The 24,443-nt window shown below is 34.5% G+C and overlaps 4 protein-coding genes across 5 annotated transcripts; 1 reads left to right on the forward strand and 3 right to left on the reverse strand.

Moving 5' to 3' along the window:
- Positions 1 to 214: 214 nt before the first annotated feature.
- Positions 215 to 532, reverse strand: LOC129876864 (uncharacterized). The gene has a single exon (XM_055952345.1). It carries the CDS (start codon positions 530 to 532, stop codon positions 215 to 217), a length of 318 nt encoding a protein of 105 aa, XP_055808320.1.
- A 4,852-nt stretch (positions 533 to 5,384) lies between these two features.
- On the forward strand, positions 5,385 to 6,475 carry LOC129876866 (uncharacterized mitochondrial protein AtMg00810-like). Its single transcript, XM_055952346.1, has 3 exons — positions 5,385 to 5,700; positions 5,778 to 5,908; positions 5,963 to 6,475. Exons 1-3 carry the CDS (start codon positions 5,385 to 5,387, stop codon positions 6,473 to 6,475), a joined length of 960 nt encoding a protein of 319 aa, XP_055808321.1.
- Positions 6,476 to 8,462: 1,987 nt separating this feature from the next.
- LOC129876545 (uridine nucleosidase 1-like) lies at positions 8,463 to 12,086 on the reverse strand. 2 transcript variants are annotated; one of them, XM_055952003.1, is made up of 9 exons: positions 11,896 to 12,084; positions 10,589 to 10,704; positions 10,431 to 10,490; positions 10,071 to 10,253; positions 9,881 to 9,985; positions 9,297 to 9,393; positions 9,074 to 9,181; positions 8,833 to 8,968; positions 8,463 to 8,751 (listed from the first exon to the last, which is right to left on the reverse strand). In XM_055952003.1, exons 1-9 carry the CDS (start codon positions 11,975 to 11,977, stop codon positions 8,643 to 8,645), a joined length of 996 nt encoding a protein of 331 aa, XP_055807978.1. In that variant the 5' UTR covers positions 11,978 to 12,084; the 3' UTR covers positions 8,463 to 8,642. The 2 variants fall into 2 exon arrangements, with proteins under 2 accessions (XP_055807978.1, XP_055807979.1); XM_055952004.1 differs by lacking the exon at positions 9,881 to 9,985 and having other exon boundaries at positions 11,896 to 12,086.
- Positions 12,087 to 16,780: 4,694 nt separating this feature from the next.
- LOC129876867 (uncharacterized) lies at positions 16,781 to 17,953 on the reverse strand. Its single transcript, XM_055952347.1, has one exon. It carries the CDS (start codon positions 17,951 to 17,953, stop codon positions 16,781 to 16,783), a length of 1,173 nt encoding a protein of 390 aa, XP_055808322.1.
- Between the last annotated feature and the right edge of the window lie 6,490 nt (positions 17,954 to 24,443).

Genomic DNA, 24,443 nt, shown 5'->3' on the forward strand with positions numbered 1-24,443 from the left:
TGAACCTAGTAAAATTTGTTGTAAAATCAACAAAAATGAAGGAAATTAAATTTACACAGAGAGCTCATGCACATATGAAGTGAACTTCAAGATAACCAAACCAATATATACACATAATATTTACATGTATATATTACGATATATTGGCTAGCAAATGTAGGTATTTTAATTTTTATTGAGGGACCAAATATGTAACTGCCTGGCCTCTTTTGATCTAGTGAATCTTGTAAGGAGTAATCTTGATAACTAAGCCAGGGAAAACATCATCAGGATCATGAATATGTGGATTCTCTTCAACAATAAAAGGATCACCACATTTTTCACTTATTGTATGCAATGTTTCTCCTTCTTTCACTACATATATTTCATCACATGCCATTTTCTTATAATTCCCACCTTGCATTTGCACTATGAATTCATGATCACTTCCACTTGATTCACAGCAGTTCAACACCAACATAATTGCCAAGAACAATGCACAATACCATGAAATCGTCTCCGCTAAAACCGTCGATGAATGAACACTAGACATTATTATGGCTAACTAGAAAATAATATTAAGTTTTTTTTTTGTAGTTCTTGAAAAAATGTTGTAATTTTGGGGGGGTATTTGTAGGTGTTTTGTCAGATTAGGAAGGAGGGGGAGTGTTTGTTTGTATAAATGGAATTGAAGTAGTTGTAGGTGGAGTGGGTAATGTAAAATTGTTGGGAGTTGAAAGGGTTCATTCAAGGGGTGTGGGGGGTTAGGTAACTGTCAGGAGGATCAAGAAATTGAAATGTTATGCATGAGATAAGAGGGAAAATTTATATGTTTGTTCAACTGCTTTTTTTTCCCAATATGAGATACTCTTTTTGTTTCGATTTGTTTATCCGATTTTGATTTGACATAAAATTTTAAAAAATAACGAATATTTTTAAATATTGTAGTTTTGAACTAAAAATATATAGAATATACCGAAATATCTTTTAGCTTTGTGGTATTAAATATGCAAAAATTAGAATTAAAAAGTAGCAAAAAGAAAGAAAAAATTCTAAGAGGACTGAAAAGAAAGACATAATATATAAATGTGCCCTTTAACTGTCACGACCCAGACCTGCCGTGACTGGCACCCACAATACTTATTCTAGTGGGAGAACCATTTCTTCAGTCCAACTTATCAACTTAAGAAATAAATATTAAAAACCTTGCAGAATCAGGAATATAACCAGAACATAATACTGAGTTCCTATAAACTCAGCCAACAATTTTAATAATTACAACAATGCGGAAGTCAACACAACCTAGAAACTGAAATTCGTCCGTACCAAAACTCTAACCAGTGTCAATGTAAGAAAATGGGAAACACTCCCCAAACAGAAGTCAAAATACTAAAACTTTCCTCTATAGATCCACCTTTCTTCAAAATAAATGGCTGGCACAATTCTTACTACTATAACCATGTCTAAACATTTGAGTCCCGAAAGAAGGACTGGAATTAATGAAAAAGTCCACGACAACATGACAGAATAGCTCACTCTTGGACTTTGAACAAACTTCTAATCTTCCAATCGAGGTCTCTCCGCAACCAGCTGAATATGCCCTGTACTCAACAAAAAGGTAGAGCAAGAGTAGTATCAGTACACAAAGACACCGCTGTACTAGTAGGATAAGCGGTTAGCTAGTAAGCGGATCATAGACAAGTAAATTCAATACAATAGGCATATACATATAAAAAATAAGTCAACCAATATCAAGTTCAACTATTATTCAGTAACATCACAACTCAATAACTTTCACATGCTATAACTTCACACAAGGGTCCTCTCAAGGGACCTACAAATAATCAATTTTGGGTGGGAACGTAACACCAGATTTAATTATTTATCGAAAAGTGACACCCGATCCAAATAAGTGTAGGAACGTGAAACCCAATACAAATTATGTGTCGGAACGTGAAACCCAATCCAAAGGTACCACAATCACAAATACATTCAGTATTTACAGCATTTATATCACCAAGAACAAGTTCACCATACAAACAGGCCAGCAAATGATCATTTCACACATAATTTTGCATGTTTCCCTATTCATATACATACATGCATATCATGAAGCAATTTAACAAGTATATGAAACACATACGGAAAACTAGACCATCACTTACCTCAAATTCAAGCTTCAACAATCTTACAATGCAAGAGTCTTCCCTTTTCAGATTCATTCTTCTCGTTCTTGTTCTAGAAAACAGTAAATACATATAAAGGATCAACACAATGACCCAACTATCAGGAAATATAACATAATTTCACACCCTAGGCCAACCCTTGATCCTAACCTTACCCTAAGGCTAATTTCCACCATAGATTTTTAATTCAAACCCTCCCCCAATAATTACCATCAAAACTTTCTAGTTTCTAGGAATCAAAGTATGAATCTAAGGAGTAAAAACCTTACCTTAAGCGTGGAAATCCGTGGAAAATTGGTAGAATTCACCCTAGGACGCCTCTTGAAGTTTTAGAAACTGATTTTGCAGAAAAGGACTGTTTCTGGGCTTTTTCTTGACTTAAATCGCGGTTGTCCCGCTCTGGCGGGACTCATCTCGCTTTGGCGGGATATGCGGAAATAGTGAGCTCGGAGTTTGTTCTCCAATACCCCATTACCAACACACCCCTTCCAAAGTTGTATTAAAATTATACCCTTCACGCCAAATTCGATTTTGAGAGTTTTACTTACTGTGAAGCCGTGCTCCATATCGTCTAAGCTATCAGCCTCTCCAATTAAATTATAGATTTGACCTTCCATCATTCACATGATTGCCCTAAACTCTACTTGAATCAGAATTCGTCCAAGTCTAGCCCAAGCTCAAATTTTCTGAAGTTACTATTCGAAGTTTTCTGACCCAAAATCCTTTTCCATTGGCCTATTCCTAATGATGGGGACAGGTCGTTATATTAACTTGGCCTCAGCTATGCCTTTCAATTTTGGGTGTGCATAATTCAACTTTTAAATTTGTATAAAGTTGAACAATTAGACAGATGCATTTTATATAGTGTTCTACATGGCAATTCACGTCCTACGTGTATTATATTCGCCACGTAGTACATATGTATTTACTTATTCAATTTTATATAAATTTAAATGCCTACTTGTACACATTCAAAATTAGAAAATAAATATAAATATCAGCTAAGGTCAACTTAAAGCGCATGTTTATGTAATATGCGAAAAGAAAAGTGGAGTAGCCATGGATGGCCTCTTGGGGTCCTTGGGCTGTCCCACCATGTCCATATCCGTCAACCGCTTAGTCCCGACCCAATTATGGACAGAAGCAGCCATCATGAGCGGGTGTTCTTATCCCCCGACCCTAGCAGGAATACACGACAACCCCTACGCCTACGGACATTGAGGCCGCGATGCATACTCTTAGGATCACTCCTCCGGATGCAAATTGGTATATGGACTCCGGTGTCACTTTCCACATGACATACAATCAAGGTAACCTCACATCCTATTTTAATAAGAGCATTAATCGTGGTAAAATGGTTGGTAATGGTCACTCAATTCCAATTCACGGCTATGGTCACACAACTTTGTCTTCCCCGTATGCTCCCTTGCACTTAAAAAATGTCCTCTATGCACCTCATCTAGTTAAAGATTTGGTGTCCATCTGCAAATTTACCACTGATAACTCTGTCTCTGTTAATTTTGATCACTTTGGGTTTTCTGTGAAGGATTTTTTTATGGGAGGCTGGTAATGAGGTGTAACAGTCAGAGAGAGCTTTATCCAATCACCACTTTAGTCACTTCACCATCTACTTTTGCTGCTTTGGCACCTTTTCTTTGGCATGATCGTTTGAGTCATCTAGGAGCACCTGTGTTGAATTTCCTTAGGAAGACTAAATTGATTGATTGTAATCAAAGTAGAGATGTTCGTATTTGTCATTTGTGTCCTCTTGGAAAACATGTTAAGTTGCAATTTTATGCGTCGAATTCTTGCACTCTTATGCCGTTTGATATTATACATAGTGATCTTTGGACGTCACCCATTTTGAGTTCCTCCGGTCATCAATATTATGTCTTGTTTATGGATGATTATTCTAAATTCTTGTGGACATTTTCTTTATCGCATAAATCACAAACCTTTTCCATATTTTTAGATTTCAAGACATTTATTCGAACTCACTTTGAAAGGGATATAAAGAATATACAATGTGATAATGGCAAGGAATTTGATAATGACCCTTTTTGGGACATCTGTAAAACCAATGGTTTGTCGTTTCGTTTATCCTATCCTCACACATCCCCTCAAAATGGGAAAGCCGAAAGACAAATCCGTATGATTAATATCATTGTTCGTACCTTATTGACTCATACTTCCCTTCCTCCTTCCTTTTGGCATCAAGCTTTACAAATGGCAACTTACCTTCTCAATATTTTTCCTTATAAACTGTTAAACTATCAATCTCCTCTTAGCATTCTTTATCGAAAGGATCCATCTTATTTCCATCTTCATGTCTTTAGTGTTTATGTTATCCTCTTATTCCCTCAACACTAATAAATAAACTTCAACCTCGATCTACCCCATGTTTTTTTTGAGATATCCGTCACATCATCGTGGGTATAAATTGTATGATTTTTCCTCTCAAAAAATCATCCTTAGCAGTCACGTACTCTTTGATGAGACGCAATTTCCTTTTGCCAGGTTACATACCCATCAAAATCACACAGACCAATTTCTAGACGATGGACCCTCTCCATATGTAGTTCATCATCTCAATAACCCCACGAACCCACCAGCTCTACCCATTCCTGCCGCACTGCTGCCAGTCCCGCCATGCCCAGTTGGCGGGTCTTCCTCCTCGCCTGGGCAGCTCACTTCATCGCTGCCTGCTGGGCAGCAGTCCGCCCCTTCTGCCGCTCTTTCTCCTCGACCCAGTCCCGTCTCTCCCTCTAGTCAATCCCCCGATTCTGTTACTAGGAGTAAGCATGGGATCTACAAGCCTAAGAGGTCTTTTAACCTTTTTACTTCCATCTCGAAGTTCCCTCTACCTCGTAACCTTGTGTCTACTCTTCGTGACCCGAATTGGAAATTGGCTATAGATGATGAATATAATGCTCTTATTAAAAATAAGATGTGGGTGTTGATGCCCCGTCTTCCAAATGTTAATATTATTCGGTGTATATGTATTTTTGCTCATAAAGAAAATTCTGATGATTCGTTTGAATGACATAAAGCTCGTCTTGTAGGTGATGGTAAAACCCAGCAGGTTGGCATGGATTGTGGTGAGACATTTAGTCCAATTGTCAAACCGACGACTATTCATAAGTTCTTAGTCTGGCTCTCTCCAAGGCATGGCCGATTTACCAACTTGATGTCAAAAATACTTTCTTACACGACGAATTCATGGAGACTGTGTACATGTATCAACCTTTGGGTTATCGAGATCCTGATCGGCCTAATCATGTATGTTTGCTGCAGAAATCTCTATATGGACTGAAACAAGCTCTGGGAGCTTGGAATGAGCGATTTGCTGATTATGTCCATACCCTTGAGTTTTCTTACAATAAGACCGATCATTCTTTGCTTATTTATCATCGAGATTCTTTTATAGCTTATTTTTTATTATATGTCGACGATATTATTTTAACTGCTTCCTCCGATGAGCTTCGCCAGTCTATCATATCACTTCTTAGCTCAGAATTTTCTATGAAGGATTTGGGTTGTTGAGCTATTTCTTGGGCATTGTTGTCACTCATCATTCAGTTGGTCTATTTTATCTCAAAAAACAATATGCAGCTGAGATTATTGACTGCGCTAGCATGACCTCGTGTAAGCCATCTCCTACTCCTGTTGATACAAAGCCGAAGCTTAGGGCTACTATAAGCACACCATTTGCGGACCCATCACTTTATCGGAGTCTTGCTGGGGCACTGTAGTACCTCACATTCACAAGACCGGATATTACTTATGTTGTGTAACAGGTATGCTTATTTATGCATGACCCATGGGATGAGCACATGAACGCTCTCAAGCGCATCATGCGCTACCTACAAGGTACTTTGGATTATGGTCTTCACCTTTATCCCTCTTCCACAACCACTTTTGTCTCCTATAATGATGTTGATTGGGGTGGGTGCCCTGATACACGACGTTCAGCTTCGGGTTATTGTGTCTTTATGGGTGATAACTTGATCTCATGGTCCGCCAAACGTCAAGCTACTTTATCCCGTTCGAGTGTAAAAGCAGAATACCGAGGGATTTCCAATGTGATTTTTGAATCGTGTTGGTTGCGAAACTTGCTTTTGGAACTTCATTGTCCTATTCCATGGGCTACTTTGGTTTACTGTGATAATGTTAGTGCCATTTATCTGGTTGGTAATCCTTCTCAAACAAATGCTTATTGGTTGTGTTTGAGAAGTGCATTTGTTTTCGTAATTATCTCATATTCACAATCTGCTGGTCTGATTCAATTAGATTCATGTTTTGTGAGATAAATAAAAAAAAAGCTTTTTTTTTTCTAAATTTTCTTAATTTTCTTGGCTCAAATATGAGATTTCTGATTAAAGTTATAGGAAAAGAGAAAATAAGGATCATTTGCAACTTTCAAGTGGACTTTTAATTTGATTAATATTAAACAAAAGTAACCACACTAAGCTTTCTTGATTTAACTAGGATTGCCATGTAGGGGTGAGTACTAGGGGTGTACATGGACCGGGTTGGTTCAGATTTTTTATAAACCAAACCAAACCATTTGTGTCGGGTTATTAAATCTATAAACCAAATCAAACCAATAAAAGTCGGGTTTTTCGATATCAATTTTTCTCGGATTTTTTGGGTTTTTTGGTTTTTTCGGGTTTTTGTTTTTTTTGGTTTTTTTTTGGGTTTCTCGGATTTTTTATAGTATCTAATAAAAAGCACAGAGCAGTACTTCTTAAAAAGAGTTCTAGTACAAAATATCAACATATAAGATGGAGGCAGAACAATGTTTGAAGTTTAACTTTATAATATAACTTTATAAGATGAGCTTTTTTTGTATATTATTTAGATGAGCTTCTCAAATCAAAATCTAAATGTAAGAAAGAAAACAAAAATTATGAAAAAATTTTAAAAAATATTTATAAATTACATTTTAATAAATATTTTTATGTATAACATAATTTAAAAGTAGTATATCTATAATCGGGTTGGTTTGGGTTCGGTTAGACTTTTTTTAGTTAAAACCAAATCAACCCTATAATGGTCGGATTTTTTTTTTTCAAACACCAAATCAAGTCAAACCAAACCACTAGTCGGGTTTTTTTTTCCGGTTTGGTTCGGTTTGTCGGTTTGGTGCGGTTTATCGGTTTGCCCTGTACATCCCTAGTGAGTACTATGTAATCCTTAACTACAGATCTCGAGTTCGAGCTTTAAATATGATGTCGCAATTATTAGGGAGTATTTTATTCCAAATATGGACTTCACGACATAAATCCAAATTTAGCTGGGCCCTATACAAATATCGGATACAGAGTGGAAGATAAAAAAAAGTATTTCTTGATTCTTATCATTTGTCGTTCGTCTATCAATTTTAAACAACTCGTATTTCTTTTAGCTATAATATTACCTCCGTCCCATATTATATGAGCATCTTATTAAAAATGTTTGTCCCATATTACTTAATTACTTACTAAATCAAGATAAAATTAATTAATTTTTTTCTATTTTACCCCTACACTTAATATGGCCCTTTGAATGTAAACAATTCTCAATAATAGTTATTTCTATACTCTATGTATATTGGATTGATATAAACAAAGGAAAAGTGATAAAATCTCCCAATCTATTAATGATTTCTTAATTACCGTGTAAAGTTTGAAGTATCCATCTGATATGGGATGGGGTAGTATATTTTAACGAAGAAAGAATAGCATAACTACTTTTATTAGAAAGTTAAGACATTACTTTCTTGAAAATGCAATTAAGGAATTGATATGTTATTTTTACCTAATTAAGATATTTTTTTAGTCTTTTCTTTAGTTAAGATTTCAACTTACATGATACTTTTTTTCTTTATTTGGTCCTTCCTTAATAATACTCAGATAGTTATACGCCCCCCAAAAAAGAGATCCAAAGTGAGTCCTCACCTAATCCTAATTTGCTATGCTCATGTAAACAGTCGGGGTCGGTTCATCCAAATCCCCATTATTCCTTTTAATTTCTTTTCACTATCCCAACCCTCAAGAATGGAATTTTTTCTCATCACAAAGTCTATTAGGCTTAGGCAACAGTAGGATGGGGGAAGAGGAAAGACGAGACGAAAGCAAGAGTTCAACATCTTATTTTACTAGTCTCATTTTCGTATGATATTCACCCCTTTTTAGAACTCTTACTCATATCTTATCATTTCTTTAGAATTATCCGCTTACAGCATGATGAAAGTGTCCAAGAATCAAGGGCACAACAACTGTGCCAAAGCCGTTGTGCCCAATGACCAATGCAAGATCATAATGTCAGTGTCTTTTACTTTCGTCATCAACATAAACATGTTTACATAGGGCATCTGATCTCCAAACTTTGAGTACATAATACAGTTTAAATGGCTGTCATCAGAAATTATGAGAAAATGTATTCGTCAATTTCAAGAATAGGTATGCTATGATACAATACAAATAATGAAAATATTCATGGTTTCATCAGCATTTTCTTGATATAATTCAGAACTTCATCCACATCAACTGTCCATGCAACTGAAACTGGAGAATACTGTGTCCACGGATTGCTCGTATTCCACCTACATAATACGATTTTATCCTTATAATCCAAATAAATGAAATCGGACTACTCTAAGATTAGTACGAAATGATCAGCTTACTTCTTTAGCCCTTCGTCCAAGAGCGTATGCCCAATGCAAATGCCCTGTGTCTCAACCCTCACAACACCTTTCTTGTACGTGAAGAGGTCAGGTCGAACTAGTGCCACAAAAGTGACAGGATCATGAGGAAAAACTCCTGGAAAAAAAAAGTGAGCTTAGAATTGCTAAAGCGTTAACGAGGTAAGGAAAGTTAAGAACATATTTTACGCACAAAAACAATGTAACAACACCAAAAGAATACCATATACGCCTTCTGACTTTACATGAAAATCACGGTAAAATTTGCACATGTTGCACAAAAATTTAGCATGTTTTCCTTCGGATTGCCTCAGTTCATCAAGGTCAGCATCTAATACAAGAAAAAAAGAAAAGTATCAAGTCTGAACTGACAAATGAACTACTACGTGTACACTTGAAAGGGGGGAAATCGAAGAGTTTGGAAGATTTCGGTCCTGAAAAAGCACCTGTCATTTTAATTTGTGTGGTAATGTTGATGCCAACAACATCAATATTTGCTCCTGAGGTGAATACAATATCTGCAGCTTCTGGATCCCCATATATCTGCATCGTCGAAAACTTTCTAAATGAGATAATCAAATCATACAACTATTTCCGATCTCTCAGTAGAAAAATACTAATTACACTTTCCCACAGACTGATTCTGCATTTGTTTGTAAATGCCAAAAGTGTTGATCAGAGAAAGATGAAACAACTCCAATCGATATTTCATTAAGTATTCTCCAAATGTCATGCCTAAACATTCCACATTCTCAAATTATAAGGAGAAAACTGTGGGGGTCTAGGGAGGGTAGAGTGTACGTAGACCTTTCCCTCACCTCAGAGGTAAAGAGGATGTTTCCAATACACCCTTGGCTCAAGGAAAGCTGAAAATATGCTAAGAAAAAATAATATTATTTTGGAATAGTCCTACACAGAGATATTAGGGGCTAAACAACCATTAAACATATAAACATGCACATTGTCGATATCAGTGTATCATTATACTGATTTCTATGAAGTCAAATCAAAGAGAAAGAAGATCACACACATTTGCTTCTGCAGCGGGATTAACATTTCCCAAAGAAAAGAAGGAACCGCCAAGTATTACCACCCTCTTCACCTTGCTTGCAAAGTTTGAGTCTCGTTTAGCAGCCTAAACCGAAACATAACAATAAAAATGTTGCCAATTCAAGTAATGAGAACTCGAGAAATAAGAAACTTTTGATATTACAACTTACCAGAGCTAGATTTGTCAGTGGTCCTAGTGCAAGTATAGATACTTCACCAGGATATTCAGATACTTTATCCACCAGAAATTCAAATGCAGATTTCTTGATTTTTTTAGAATTTGGAGAAGGTAAGAATAAGTTGCCTAATCCATCTGAACCATGAACAAAGTCTGCAACATGTGGTTCTCCTCTCTACATAATAATATCCAACACACGAGAAAAACATGGACGAGAAATGAAATCAATGGATAAACTCAATAGAATGACATGAAGAGCTCCTGTAGCAAATAATAAGCCCAGAAATTTCTCGAGTATTAACCATCTATTTCTTCGATAACTTAAGTAAACCTTGAAGTTACAAATAATTACCTTCAGAGGTTCAAGGCTGCCTTCTGCCACCGGGATATCTGGATATCCTGCAGTCTCACACTATCCTTTTGCAAATTAAAAAAAAAAGTGATCGATCAAGAGTTTGTTCTAGAAAACATCAAAATGCTGAAATTCTAGATAAGTGAAAACATAGATACCAAAATTAATGCATTTCGTGTAGCATCTTTCGTAGTAGCATTTCCAAATATGGTAGTTAAGCCTAATATCTCAACTTCTGGAGTCTGGAATGCCATTAATATCGCCATGCTGTCATCTAGATATCAACAAAACTCAATTAGATCGATGAGAACACGTGGAACAGGACTACTGTAATCGGCCAAATAAACCACAACCACAATCCAACCAGATCAAAATTAATCCCAAAAGTGACAAAAGCTTCACATTTCAGACAGTGGACAAGTTATTCTCACCATTTTACAGAATAGAAATAAAAGAGTATCTTGAAAGTTATCTAAATTCAGATATCTCCTGATATATATTAAAAAGGCATATAGTTTCTATTTTTTCTAGGATGAAGTGAGTACATTTTCAACATCAAAGTTAGCAAACAAGAACTTCTCCTAAAATTGTTGGCAAACAATTACAGAAATCATAAACAACATTTAGTCAAAAGAGTCATAAATCTGTTGTCTTGTTAAATTGGGTCTTAGGCTTAACTCACATCCCAAAAGCTAGCTCAAAGGGAGAAAGATTGTCCAAGCCTTATAAGGAGTCCACTAGAACTTTTGTCATTTTTCAACTCTCCACCTCACGCCTAGTGCTTAGCATATGGTGCATGGGCAATTTTTAATTTCGGGGCCCAATATTGGGTGAGACGGATCCAGCTCTGATATCATGTTAAATTAGGTCTTAGGTCAAACTCACACTCTAAACGCTTAGCTCAAAGGGAAGAGGATAAGCCTTATAAGGAGTCTACTTGTCTCATTAACCCGTCTCATTAACCCGACTCATTAACCACCGATGTGGAACTTTTGTTTTGTGGTTCTTCAACATGTCCAATTTTGGTAATTGCCTAACATGTCTGCAATATCTCTTTTCTTTACGAAGGCAAAAGCACATCTCTTTACATACATATTATCAAATGTTTGATACTAAAATGGACTATATGGATGGAACCCTCCGAATTTAAGAAGGATCAGTAAAGATCATAGTATAAATAACGAAAATAAACGATTGTTCTTGCAGTGTTAACTTTTTCAAGCATCACTTTAGAGAGATGCAGAGAGCCCCACAATATATGAACTGATCATCTCTGTATCAGAAAATCTCATGGATAAATATTTTTTTAACTTATGTTGCTGGAACTCTTCGAAAATATTTAATCCTTTTGGAGGATCCAACACGAGTAGAGGCTTCGAACAATATACCTCAAATTTGTTATTTACCTCAAATTTTGCTCAGAAATGCTAAAGAACAGAACTTTAAACAGATTGAAAAATCTTACCAATGCCAGGATCAGTATCTATGATGATTTTTTCACGGTATTTAGTCACCAATCCATCAGGCAAACTACCAGAAATCGACATCTTTGTCTTGTTGAGTACTCCACAGATTACAAAAAGAAAGATTGAAATTATTACTAATAAGAAAATGAAGGAACTTTGAAAAATGAGTAATCTTTAGTGCCTCCAAACAATAAAAGACAGCTCTCACGATGAGCTGAATATTTTATAACTCTATTCTTTTATTCCCCACTAATCAGTGGTGACAGAGTTAGGAATTTAGCGGGATTCAAAATATGAACAATAAATAAATACATGAAGTTGAATTATAAAAATATAGTGCGTAAACAAATGGCTTGGTTTTACTGGCAGCTTAGCTCCCAAGTTGAAATTTAAAATTTAAAAATTTGAATTTTTGAAATTATAATATTTTAAATTTTGAAGTTGTGTTTTAGACAAGTTTTTACTTGATTTTAAAAATAAAAAATTATAAGTGAAAAGTACAATTTCTCTTAAAAACTTATCATTTTCAAAATTTAATTCTAAATTTATGATTAAACGTTAATTGAGTATTCTAATTTTATTCACTTATGAATATGTATGATATGTAATTAAATTTTCAGTGAAGTGGTGTCGGTTGACACATTTATCTAAGGGGTGTATTGAAAACTTACATATAATAGATAAGTAAAAATAAAAAATTGTGTATATCCTTGATGGCTTGATTACTTCGTATATTTATTTTTATATTTTGATATCCTTAATAAAATTTTTAGTTCCATTAAAAATAAAAAATTATGTGTATACCGCTTGATTACTTCTCATATTTACTTTTATATTTTGACATTTTTGAATAAAACTTCTAGTTCCATCATTAAATGTATACTATACACTATAGTCTTTATCTTCAGACAACTAGTCAAGTCAAAAGTATTGTAAAATAAATTAACTTGGCAAAATAAAAAGATGAAAATAAAGAGGAGAACGAAAGGTGAAAATAAATTATCTTCAGAGGATTGCCGTGTATGTATTATATTATGTATTCATTATTCATTGTGCATAAATTAGTGCACATTATATAGGCAAATAAAGTAGGCAATTTGAGAGACATCCAATACCTAACACTCCCCCTTGGAAGTTAAAAAAAAATATTATAGTTAAAGAATAAATATATTCTGAACTTTCATAGATGTTGTGCCTCGTTAAAATCTTACTTAGAAAAAACTCAGTAGGAAAAAACCTAGTGAAGGAAAAAGAGTACACACATCTGGTAATACGTCTTGAGTGTTGCTTCATTAAAAACCTTGCCAGAAAAACCCAGTGGAACAAAAACCTTGGTTAAGGGAAAAAGAGTGCAGCGCTTATTTTACTCCCCCTGATGAAAACTTCATTTGATATTTTGGAGACGACGCATTCCAATCTTATTTCTTAGTTTCTCAAAGTTGATGTTGGTAATGTCTTTGTGAATAAATCTGCAAGATTATTACTTGAATGAACTTGTTGTACATCAATATCACCATTCTTCTGAAGATCATGTGTGAAGAATAATTTTGGTGAAATATGTTTCTTTCTATCTCCTTTTATGAAGCCATCTTTCAATTGGGTCATGCATGCAACATTGTCTTCGAATATAACTGTGGGTACTTTGACATCACTTTCCAGGCCACATCTTTCTTTGATGAATTGTATCATCAATCTTAGTCACACACATTCTCTACTTGCTTTATGAATTGTTATTATCTCTACATGATTTGAAGAAGTGGCAACCACGATATAGATGTACCACCACATGTAAATAAATAGCTTGTCTGCGATCGACCTTTATGGGGATCAGACAAATATCCCGCATCTTCTTAACCAATCAATTGTGACATGGATTCATTTGAATAAAAATAATCTCATATCAATGATCCCTCGGAGGTATCTGAATATATGCTTAATTCTATTTCAGTGTCTGCGCATTGGAAAAGAACTAAATCTTGCTAACAAGTTTATTGAGAAAGCTATATCTGATATAGAATTGTTGGCAAGATACATTAATGCACCAATTGCACTAAGGTATGATATTTCAGCACCAACAAGCTCTCTATCATTTTCATGAGGTCGAAATAGATCTTTATTAATATCAAAAGATCTCACAACCATTGGGTACTCAATAGATGTGCTTTATCCATATAAAACCTCTTTAAAATATTTTTACTATATGTTGATTGATGGACAAATATCTCATTTGTAAAATATTCAACTTGTAGACCAAGACAAAATTTTGTCTTTCCGAGGTTTTTCATTTCAAACTCCTTTTTCAGATATTTTACTGCCTTGGAAAGTTCTTCCGGAGTTCCAATAATATTCAAATCATCAACATATACTGCTATTATGACAAATTCAGATACAGACCTTCTCATAAAGACACAAGGGCAAATTGGATCATTTTTATATCCTTCTTTTAGCAAATATTCGCTATGACGATTGTACCACATGCGCCCTGATTGTTTCAACCCATATAAGGATTTCTGAATCTTTATTGAGCAAGTTTCTCGAGAATCCTTGTATGTTTCAGGCATTTTGAACCCTTTGGAAATTTTCATAAAAATATCGTAGTCCAATGAGCCATATAAATAGGCAGTGACCACATCCATTAGGTTCATTTCAAGCTTTTCAAGAACCGCCAAATTCATAAGATACCTGAAGGTAATTGTATCCACCACAGGAGAATATGTTTCCATATAGTCAATGTTAGGCCTCTACGAAAAATCTTGGGCTACAAGTTATGCTTTATATCTTACGACTTCACCTTTTTCATTTTGTTTATGCACAAAAATCCATTTGTACCTTACTGGCTTGACATGTTCAGGTGTTTGGATTATTGATCCAAAAACTTTACGTTTTTCAAGTGAAGTTAACTCTACTTGAATTACATCCTTCCATTTTGGCCAATCATTTCTCTTTCTGCATTCATCGACAGATTTTGGTTCAAGATCCTTATCTTATTGCATTATTTCAATGAAAATATTATAAACAATAATATTATCGACCACAATATCATTTCGGTTCCACCATTTTCCTGTCGAGACATAATTTATTGAGATTTCTTCATTCTCATTATTTTTAGTTACTTGGATTTGCTTGGTGGTATCACCATTTGGTTTCTGGGCTCTTCTTGAGCACTTGCCTCCAAACTATGATCATCTTGATCATTTATTCCTCTCCTTTTCTGAGGATTTTTATCTTTGGAATCAATTGGTCTTCCACGTTTTAAGCGTGGCCTAGACTCATTTGCCTGAACATGTTGTCCTACCGGGACATCAACTCGAACTTGAGCATTAGCAACTGGGATATGCGATTTAGTAACCCATGAAAGGTTAGTAAATGCATCCGGCAGTTGATTTACAATGTTATGTAAATAAATCATCTTTTGAACTTCTTGCTCATATTGATTTGTTCGATGATCTAAATGAGATAGTGATAATGAATTTTGATCTATCTCATTTTTCAATTGCTTATGTGCTTCCTCTAATATTGGGTATACTGATTCATCTAAATGACAATTAGCGAATCTTGCCGTAAATAAATCTCTTATCATAGGTTTCAAATATTTTATAATAGAAGGAGATTCATACCCAATATATATTCCCAACCTTCTTTGGGACCCATCTTTGTGCGGTGTGGTGAGCAATTAGGACATATACCTCACACCCAAATATTCTAAGATGGAATATATTTGGCTTCCTTCCAAACGTCAACTGTAATGGGAAAATCCATAAAAATTTATTGGCCTTATGCGCACAAGTGCATACAAAATAGCATGCCCCCACACTGAAAGAGAAGGTTTTGTCCTCATTAGCAATAGTCTAGCTATCAATTAAAGGCGTTTAATCAATTATTCTGCTAAACCATTTTGAGTATGGACATGAGCGACCGGATGCTCAACTTTTATTCCAACCAACATAAAATAATCATTAAAGGATTGAGATTTAAATTCACCAGCATTATCAAGACAAATTGTCTTTATTGCATAATCTGGAAATTGTGCTCTTAATCTTATAATTTGAGCTAAAAATCTCGCAAAAGCAATGTTGCGAATTGAGAATAAGCATACATGTGACCATATTATAGATTCATCTATCAAGATCATATAATATTTAAATGGTCCACATGAAGGGTGAATTGACCCACATATATCCCCCTATATACATTCCAGAAATGCAGAGGATTTAATCACAACCTTAGTTGTTGATGGTTTAATAATCAGTTTTCCTTGGGAATAAGCAACACAAGGAAAATTGAATTAGTATCACAAGAGAAATACCAAGAAAGAGGAGAAATAGTAGAGAGAAAAATGAGAAAAAACTTTGTATTCCTTAATTTTTGTGTGTTTATATCCATCAAATTACAATGCCTTTTATAGGCCTTAAAAGGGTATTATGGCATTCATAAATTATTTATAACACTTTCCCTTAGATACCTATGTAAAATAAAAGTTCTAGTGAAAGAATAAATATATATAGTTATTCTAATACGCATTGATTGTTACCTCATTAAAAATCTTACAAGAAAAATCCAGTGGGACAAAATCTCGTAAGAAAAAAAAAGTACAGCGTGTATTAACTACCTATTATGAAACATCAATCCAAAGACTTGAATCTTCGCATTTCAAGCTTGTGCACCATCTTCTTGAAGGTTGCATTTGGTAGAGACTTGGTGAATAAATCAACTACATTTTCACTCGAACAAATCTGTTGCACGTTGATATCACCATTTTTTTTGGTAACTAATAGTTTTTATTAATCACCAAGAGATATTTACATAATTATAACAAACTAAATCACAGTTTGTTATCCAACAAGAAATAAAACTCAAAGCAAGACCTCAAACCTACAATTAGTTTCAGAAGAGGAGAGATTGTTGTAGTTGAGTACTAATCGCCAAAGGATCTCTCAAAGTGCACATATATGCTATTTCCTTAGTTATCTCTTCATAGTTTTTTCTTTTTTCTTCAAAAGTTCTCTGGTTTCTTTCCATCCATATTGCATAAGAGCACTCAACATATATTAATTTGAAGAGTTGTGCATTATGAGACTTGCCTTTAGATTGTTTCAGAGTCCATTCCAAATGCATATCCCATGTATCAGCGTGAAAGAGTGGCCATTTAATCAAATTAAGCAGTTTCTTCCAAATAGCTCTAGTAAATTCACATTGAGTAAACAGATGCTTTCTATTTTCCAGCTCTTGTTGACAGAGTTTGCATTGTTGGTTGACATCCATTCCCCAAGAGGTTAATCTGTCTATAGTTGGGAGTTTATTCTGCAGCATGATCCACATTGTAACAATAGCCTTTGGTCTTGCACTGTTGTTAAACATCATATTTTTCCAGGGGGCTGTTGGTCTATTACCCAGCAAATGCACATAAAAATTTGCAGTAGTTGGTGAGTCTCTTTGAGTGTGTATCTGTTCTAGTATCACTCTAGCTGCAAGTATCTTCCTAATCATCCATGAAGCCTGTTGAGGTATAGAAACATTAAAGACAATATGGGATTTTATATAATAAGAATGGATCCATCTAATCCATAGTTTATCAGTTTTATGAGCAAGATCCCAATAGGTCTTAGCAATAGCAACTTGGTTCCATAGGTGTATGTTGATGAGCCTCATTCCTCCAGCAGACTTAGGTAAGCACATCTTCTCCCATGCTATCAGTGCTCTCTTGGTGATGGTGTTGGTACTTGACCATATGAAGCTCCTACAATAAGCCTCAATGAGTTTAAGGACTTTTGTAGGTATAATGAATAATTGGGACCAGTAAGCTTGGATTCCAAAGAGAACTGATTGAACTAATTGCATTCTTCCTGCATACGAAAGTTTCTTGGCAGTCCAGGAGGTAATTCGAGCTATAATTTTATTCACTAGAGGTGTCCATTGCATAAGAGATAACTTTTTAGTGGATAAAGGAATACCAAGATACTTGAAAGGGAACTCCCCATAGTTAAACTGGAACTGATGCAGTATGGTCTCCTTCATCTGATCAGTGACTCCACCAAAATAAATAAAACTCTTATTCATATTTGCTTACAGTACAGAAGCTAGGGAGAACTTGTGGAAACATTGATATATGGTCCCTATTGAGTGCTGATACCCTCTACAGAACAAGAGTAAGTCATCTGCAAAACATAGATGCTTTATTCTCAATTTTGCACATTTAGGATGAAACTTGAATCTTCCATTGTCTTTGACTTCATCTAGGCATCTGCTCAAGTACTCCATAGATATAGCAAATAGATAAGGGGAGATGGGGTCCCCCTGTCTAAGTCCTCTTGCAGCATTAAAAAGAGGAGTGGGTTCTCCATTTATCAAAATTGTATAGTTCATAGTGTGCAAACACTCAAGTATCCAGTCAATGAATTTCCTAGGGAAGCAGAGATTTTCTAGCATTTGTTCCAAGAATACCTATTCCATAGAATCATAAGCTTTTTGCAGGTCTATTTTGATCATACACCTTGGAGAGATGTGTTTCCTAGAATAAGCTTTAACAAGCTCATTTGCTAGGATGATGTTATCTGCAAGTTTCTTTCCTGGAATAAAACCTGATTGTGCTTCACTGATAATATATGTCATAATCCTCTGCAGTCTGGTAGCTAGCACTTTAGCAATGATTTTGTATAAAATGGTGCAGCAAGCTATAGGCCTATACTCTTTAATATTTATTGGACTAGCAGTTTTTGGGATTAGAGTGACCATAGTGCAATTGACTGGTCGATAGAGTTTTCTAGAAATAAAGAACTCTTTGATGGCTATCAGTATCTCATCTTTGGTGATGCTCCAAGTCTTCTTATAAAAATAGGCATTGTATCCATCTACTCCAGGTGATTTATCATCCCCAATAGAAGCTAATGCATTCCAGATTTCTTCATCTGTAATATCTCTACATAATTTAGCTCCTTGTTCATAAGTGAGTGTAGCTTCTCTCCTCATAGTCTTCTTATCAACAACTTGTAATTTTGTACTGCTAGATCCCATGAGAGCTTTATAGAACTGAGTGACTTCCTCCTTAATAGCTGCTGGTGTTTTGAGGCTTATTCCATTGAGCGAAGTGAGTTCTAGCATCATTTTCTTATTCGTTCTCTCCTTGATCATTGCTGAAAAATACTTGTTATTGTTGTCTCCAAGCTTTATCCATTTAGCTCTAGATTTTTGTCTGAGTGCACTTTCTTCCACTAGGTTCCATTTCTCAATATTCATCAGTGCTTGCCTTTCTTTGCTAAGAAGTTCATCTGTGCATTGTTGATTAATCTGCTTCTGTGTTTGGATTAGTTCAAGTCTAGCTTCAGTTATTCTAGTGGAGATGTTTTGGAATTCCTCTTTGTTTAAAGTTTTGGTGAAATGTGCTTCATTCTATCTTCTTTTATGAATCCTCCCTTTAGTTGTGCTATGCATGCTGCATTATCTTCATATATAATTGTAGTTGTTTTGTCACATATCAAACTATATTTTTCTCAAATGATATGTGTCATGGACCTCAACCACAAACATTCTCGGCTTGCTTCATAAATAGCTATTATCTCAGCATGATTTGATGAAGTGGCCATGATAAACTGCTTTATAGATCTCCAAGATATGGCAGCACCCCACATATGAACACATAGCCTGTTTGAGATTGAGTTTTGTGTGGGTCAGATAAATACCCTGCATCAGCATAATCAACAAGATTGGGACTACAATTATAAGGATAAAATAAGCCCATATCGATAGTCCCTTTCAGATACAGTAATATGTGTTTGATCTCATTCCAATGCCTACTAGTAGGAGCAAAACTATATCTTGCAAACAAATTAACCGAAAAGGATATGTCGGGCCTTGTAGTGTTAGCAATATATATTAGTGCACCAATTGCACTAAGATATGGTACTTCAGGATCAAGAATTTTCTCATTCTTTTCTTGAGGTCGGAATGGATCCTTATTCATATCAAGTGATCGAACAACCATCGGAGTGATTAATGGATGTGTTTCATTCATATAAAAAAATTCAACACTTTTTCTATGTAGGCAGATTGATGGACAAAAATACGATTTGTCAAATGCTCAATTTGTAAACCAAGATGCATATCAAGTCTCTCGTGGACCGTGAAACTAATGAGATAACGCAATGTTATTGCATCCATAACTTGTGAGTATGTCTCCTCATAATCTACACCAGGCCTTTGGGAAAATCTTTGTGCAACAAGACGTGCTTTGTACCTTTGTGTTTCATTTTTCTCATTTTTCTTCCTAAAAAGACCCATTTATAACCAACATGTTTAACACCATCAGGTGTTTGAACTATAGGTCCAAAAACCTCACGCTTGACAAGTGAATTCAATTCTGATTGAATTGTTTCTTGCCATTTTGGCCAATCATTTCTTTGTCGATATTCTACAATAGATTGAGTTTCAAGATCCTCACTATCTTGTATGATTCTTGTCGCAATATTGTATGCAAAAACATAATCGACTATTCTTTCTAATTGATTCAAATTTTCTTCAGTATCAATTGAATTTATGGATAGTTCCTTATTTTTTTGAGTCTCAAAATCATTGATTCCTTCAAGGATATCAGAATTATTCACAACTTGAATTTCCATAAAAGATTCTTTCATAGTTTCATCTTGATCTTTTCTTTTTCTTTTTCTAGGATTTTGATCCTTAGAACCTAATGGCCTACCACGTTTCAAACATTCTTTTGACTCATTAGCTATGCCATTAGTAGATGGTACTACAGGAACATCAATCCTAATTGGGACATTATCTGCAGAAATATATGATTGAGTAATCCTTTTCAAATCTGTAAATGCATCTGGCATTTGATTTGTAATTTTTTGCAGGTGAATAATTTTTTGCACTTCTATCTCACAAATAGAAGTATGTGGTTCAAGATGAGACAATGATGGATTTTTCCACAAAATTTCTCTTTTTCTTTCACTATTTTCTCTCCCTAATTTTGAGAAAAGTGTCTCATCAAACCGATAATCTGCAAATCGAGCAGTAAACATATATTCATTTAATGGTTCAAGGTAGCAAATAATGGAGGGCGATTCAAACCCAACATATATTCCTAGCCTTCTTTGGGGCCCCATTTTAGTGCGATGTGGTTGTGCTACAGACATATATACAGCACAATCAAAAATTCTTAAATGGGACATATTAGGTTCTTGACCCAAAACCAATTGTAATGGAGAAAACATATGATAATTAATCGGCTTGAGACAAATAAGTGTTACAGCATGCAAAATTGCATGACCCCACACAGAAGTGGGCAACCTAGTTTTCATAAGCAATGTTCTTGTTATCAACTGCAGCCGTTTAATTAATGACTCGGCAAGACCATTTTGCGTGTGAACATGAGCTACAGGATGTTCTACTCTTATCCCAATCGATAAGCAATAGTCATTAAATGATTGGGATGAAAACTCTACAGCATTATCAAGGCGAATTGTTCTAATTTGATTATCGGGGAAATATGCCCGTAATTGTATAATTTGTGACAACAATTTTGTAAGTGTCAAGTTACGAGATGACAATAGACACACATGATACTATCTAGAAGAAGTATCTATTAGTACCATAAAATATCTAAATGACCCACTAGGTGGGTGAATAAGTCCACAAATATCCCCATGTATACATTCCAAGAACGCAGGAACTCAATCGCAACTTTAGTTGGTGATGGCCTCACAATTAACTTGCTTTGATAACAAGCAGTACAAGAAAATTTACCATTTGAAAAAATCTTTAGGTTCTTTAATAGGTGCCCATTTGAATTTTCAATAATTCGTCTTATCATTATAGATTCACGATGTCCCAAACGATCGTGCCAAAGTACAAAAACATTGGAATTAGTAAACTTTTGATTTACTATAGAATGTGCCTCAATTACACTAATCTTTGTCCAATACAATCCAGAAGATAAGGCCAAGAACCTTTCTATAACACATTTATGCCTGAAGACATTTTTTATTATACCCAGATATTCAAGATCTATTTCATCAATTGTCTTGATATGATAACCATTTTCACGGATATATTTAAAACTCAATAGGTTTCTCCAAAACAGAGGAGAAAACATAGCATTATTTATTATAAGTTTAGTTCCCCTGGGCAAAATTATAATGGCTTTTTCGAAGTCCTCAATCAAATTAGCACTACTAGAAATCGTAGTGACATTTATACTGCCTATAATTAAATGATAAAAATATTTCTCGTTTTTAAATATCGTATGCATTGTACCAGAATCAATCAAGCAAATGTCTTCATAATTATTTTAAAAATTATCCATATCTTCAAAAAGAATGAAATAAAACTTTATTAATACTTTATTTCAAAGTAAAAGCTAGATAATATAATAATATATAAAAATGATGATAATTATATATGTGGATACCCAAGGCACAATGATTAGGTCAAGCAAAACAATATTATTTTCAATTCATTTTTGAAGCCCTGGGTACCAAGCAATCCGTTTAGATCTATTTCAGTTGTTGAGGACCCCGGAGATAGTATTTCTCAAATGTCGATCGATGTGACAATTATGCCTGCTTGACAAAGCCTTTTTCATTCAGTCTCCCAATAAACGAAAAAGAATTTCTGGTGACATGAAAGTTGTGCTCGACGCTCTCTTTCCTATTCCACTGCGCTAAGTGGTCTTTCCCTTTCTTGCTGGATAATTACTATGGAAAAAGAGGACGACTACTCCTAGTCTCTGGTCAATCCATGCTGATGCTAGAAGATCTATTTCCGCCGCCCACCCGAAAGAGACGAGGAAGACTAACCATCATCCTGCTCGAACCTTATATATATATATTAGTCATCATAACAAACTTAAAGTCTTGATTAATTTTTTATCGCAATAGTATATATAAAATCATTACTCCATTTTATTGTAATAAAGAGAATCAAATAATAGACAAATTAGTAGTAACAAATCAATACCACACTTTGCTAAATCATGTATAAAGAAAAGTGAGGAAAGTAAATCCTATCCAAAAAATGATAAATAAAGTGGAGGGGAGACAAAATTTATCAATAATGTGATAAATAAAATAAGTGGACAAATCTTATCAAAAGACTTTAATAAAGTTGAGGGAATAAATTTTATCAAAAAAAATATATTCCATTATTATAAAGAAATATCCATTATCATAAAGAAATTTCCATTATCATAAAAAAATATTTCCATTATCATAAAGAAATTTCCATTATCATGAATAAATTTCCATTATCATAAAAAAAATATTTCCATTATCATAAAAAAAATTCATTATAAAAAAATCTATTATTATTAGTGAAAATTTGTAGATTGCTATCTTTAGCATTATTTTATGTCTATTACTAAAAAGTAAGTTTGTAGTAATGCATGAACAAATATTTATTTAATATATATATATAAATTTTAATATATGTGGACAAGAACAAACATTTATATAATTTATTTCTCAACAGTACAAAAACAACAAACATTAATAATATTATCATTAACAAATATTAACATGATCATTAAATTATCTCATATTCACAGAACCATCACCAATCACATGATCTATCTTTCCTTCAGGGTGGGCAAAGAAATCTGCCACATCCAAGTGTGTGAAGGTATCATGATTTTCGGCCATAAATTATCTTCAGGATTTTTATCCTTCTTTCTTAATGATGCCTGATAAATTTCAACCAAATGTTTGGAGTACGACAATCACCTTTATAGTGGCTCCTTCCGCCACATTGAAAACAGTTTGTTCTAACTGCTTCATATTTTTCATCTTTTTCTTTTTCCTTTTTATATTAATTTTTCTTTGGTGCATAGTTAACACCAGGAAAAGAATTTCTTTCTTGGTCATAATTACGGCCATGACCACATCCACGTCCACATCCATAACTAGGACCATGACCTTTTCCACGTCTAGTGTGGTGGGAGTACACCTCATTCAGTTCAGGAAGTGGTGTAGATCCAGTAGGTCGATTCTCATAATTTTTCATTAACAAATCATTATTTTGTTCAGCCACAAGAAGATGAGAAATCAGTTCATAATACTTTTTGAAACTTTTCTCTCAATATTGCTGTTGTAGAAGCACATTCGACGCATGAAATGTAGAGAATGTTTTTTCTATCATATCAATATCACTAATCGTATCTCCACATAGTTTCAATTGAGAAGTAATTCTGAACATGGCAGAATTGTATTTATAAATTGACTTAAAGTCTTGTAGCATTAAATACATCCAATCATATCATGCCTTTGGATGTATGACCATTTTCAAGTGGTCATATCTTTCTTTCAAGTTATTCCACAGAATGAGTGGATCTTTGATTGTGAGATATTCAATTTTCAAAATTTCGTCAATATGATGACGTAAGAATATCATTGATTTAGCACAATCTTGTTTTGATGCTTTATTTTCAAGTTTAATAGTGTCTCCGAGACCCATTGCATCCAAATAGATTTCATCATCTAGTACCCATGAAAGATAGTTCTTGCTTGAGCTTTGAAGGGCAACGAACTCATGTTTAATCAGATTGGCCATAATA

Source organism: Solanum dulcamara, chromosome 12 (assembly GCF_947179165.1).
Source record: "Solanum dulcamara chromosome 12, daSolDulc1.2, whole genome shotgun sequence".
NCBI classification, from domain to species: domain Eukaryota; kingdom Viridiplantae; phylum Streptophyta; class Magnoliopsida; order Solanales; family Solanaceae; genus Solanum; species Solanum dulcamara.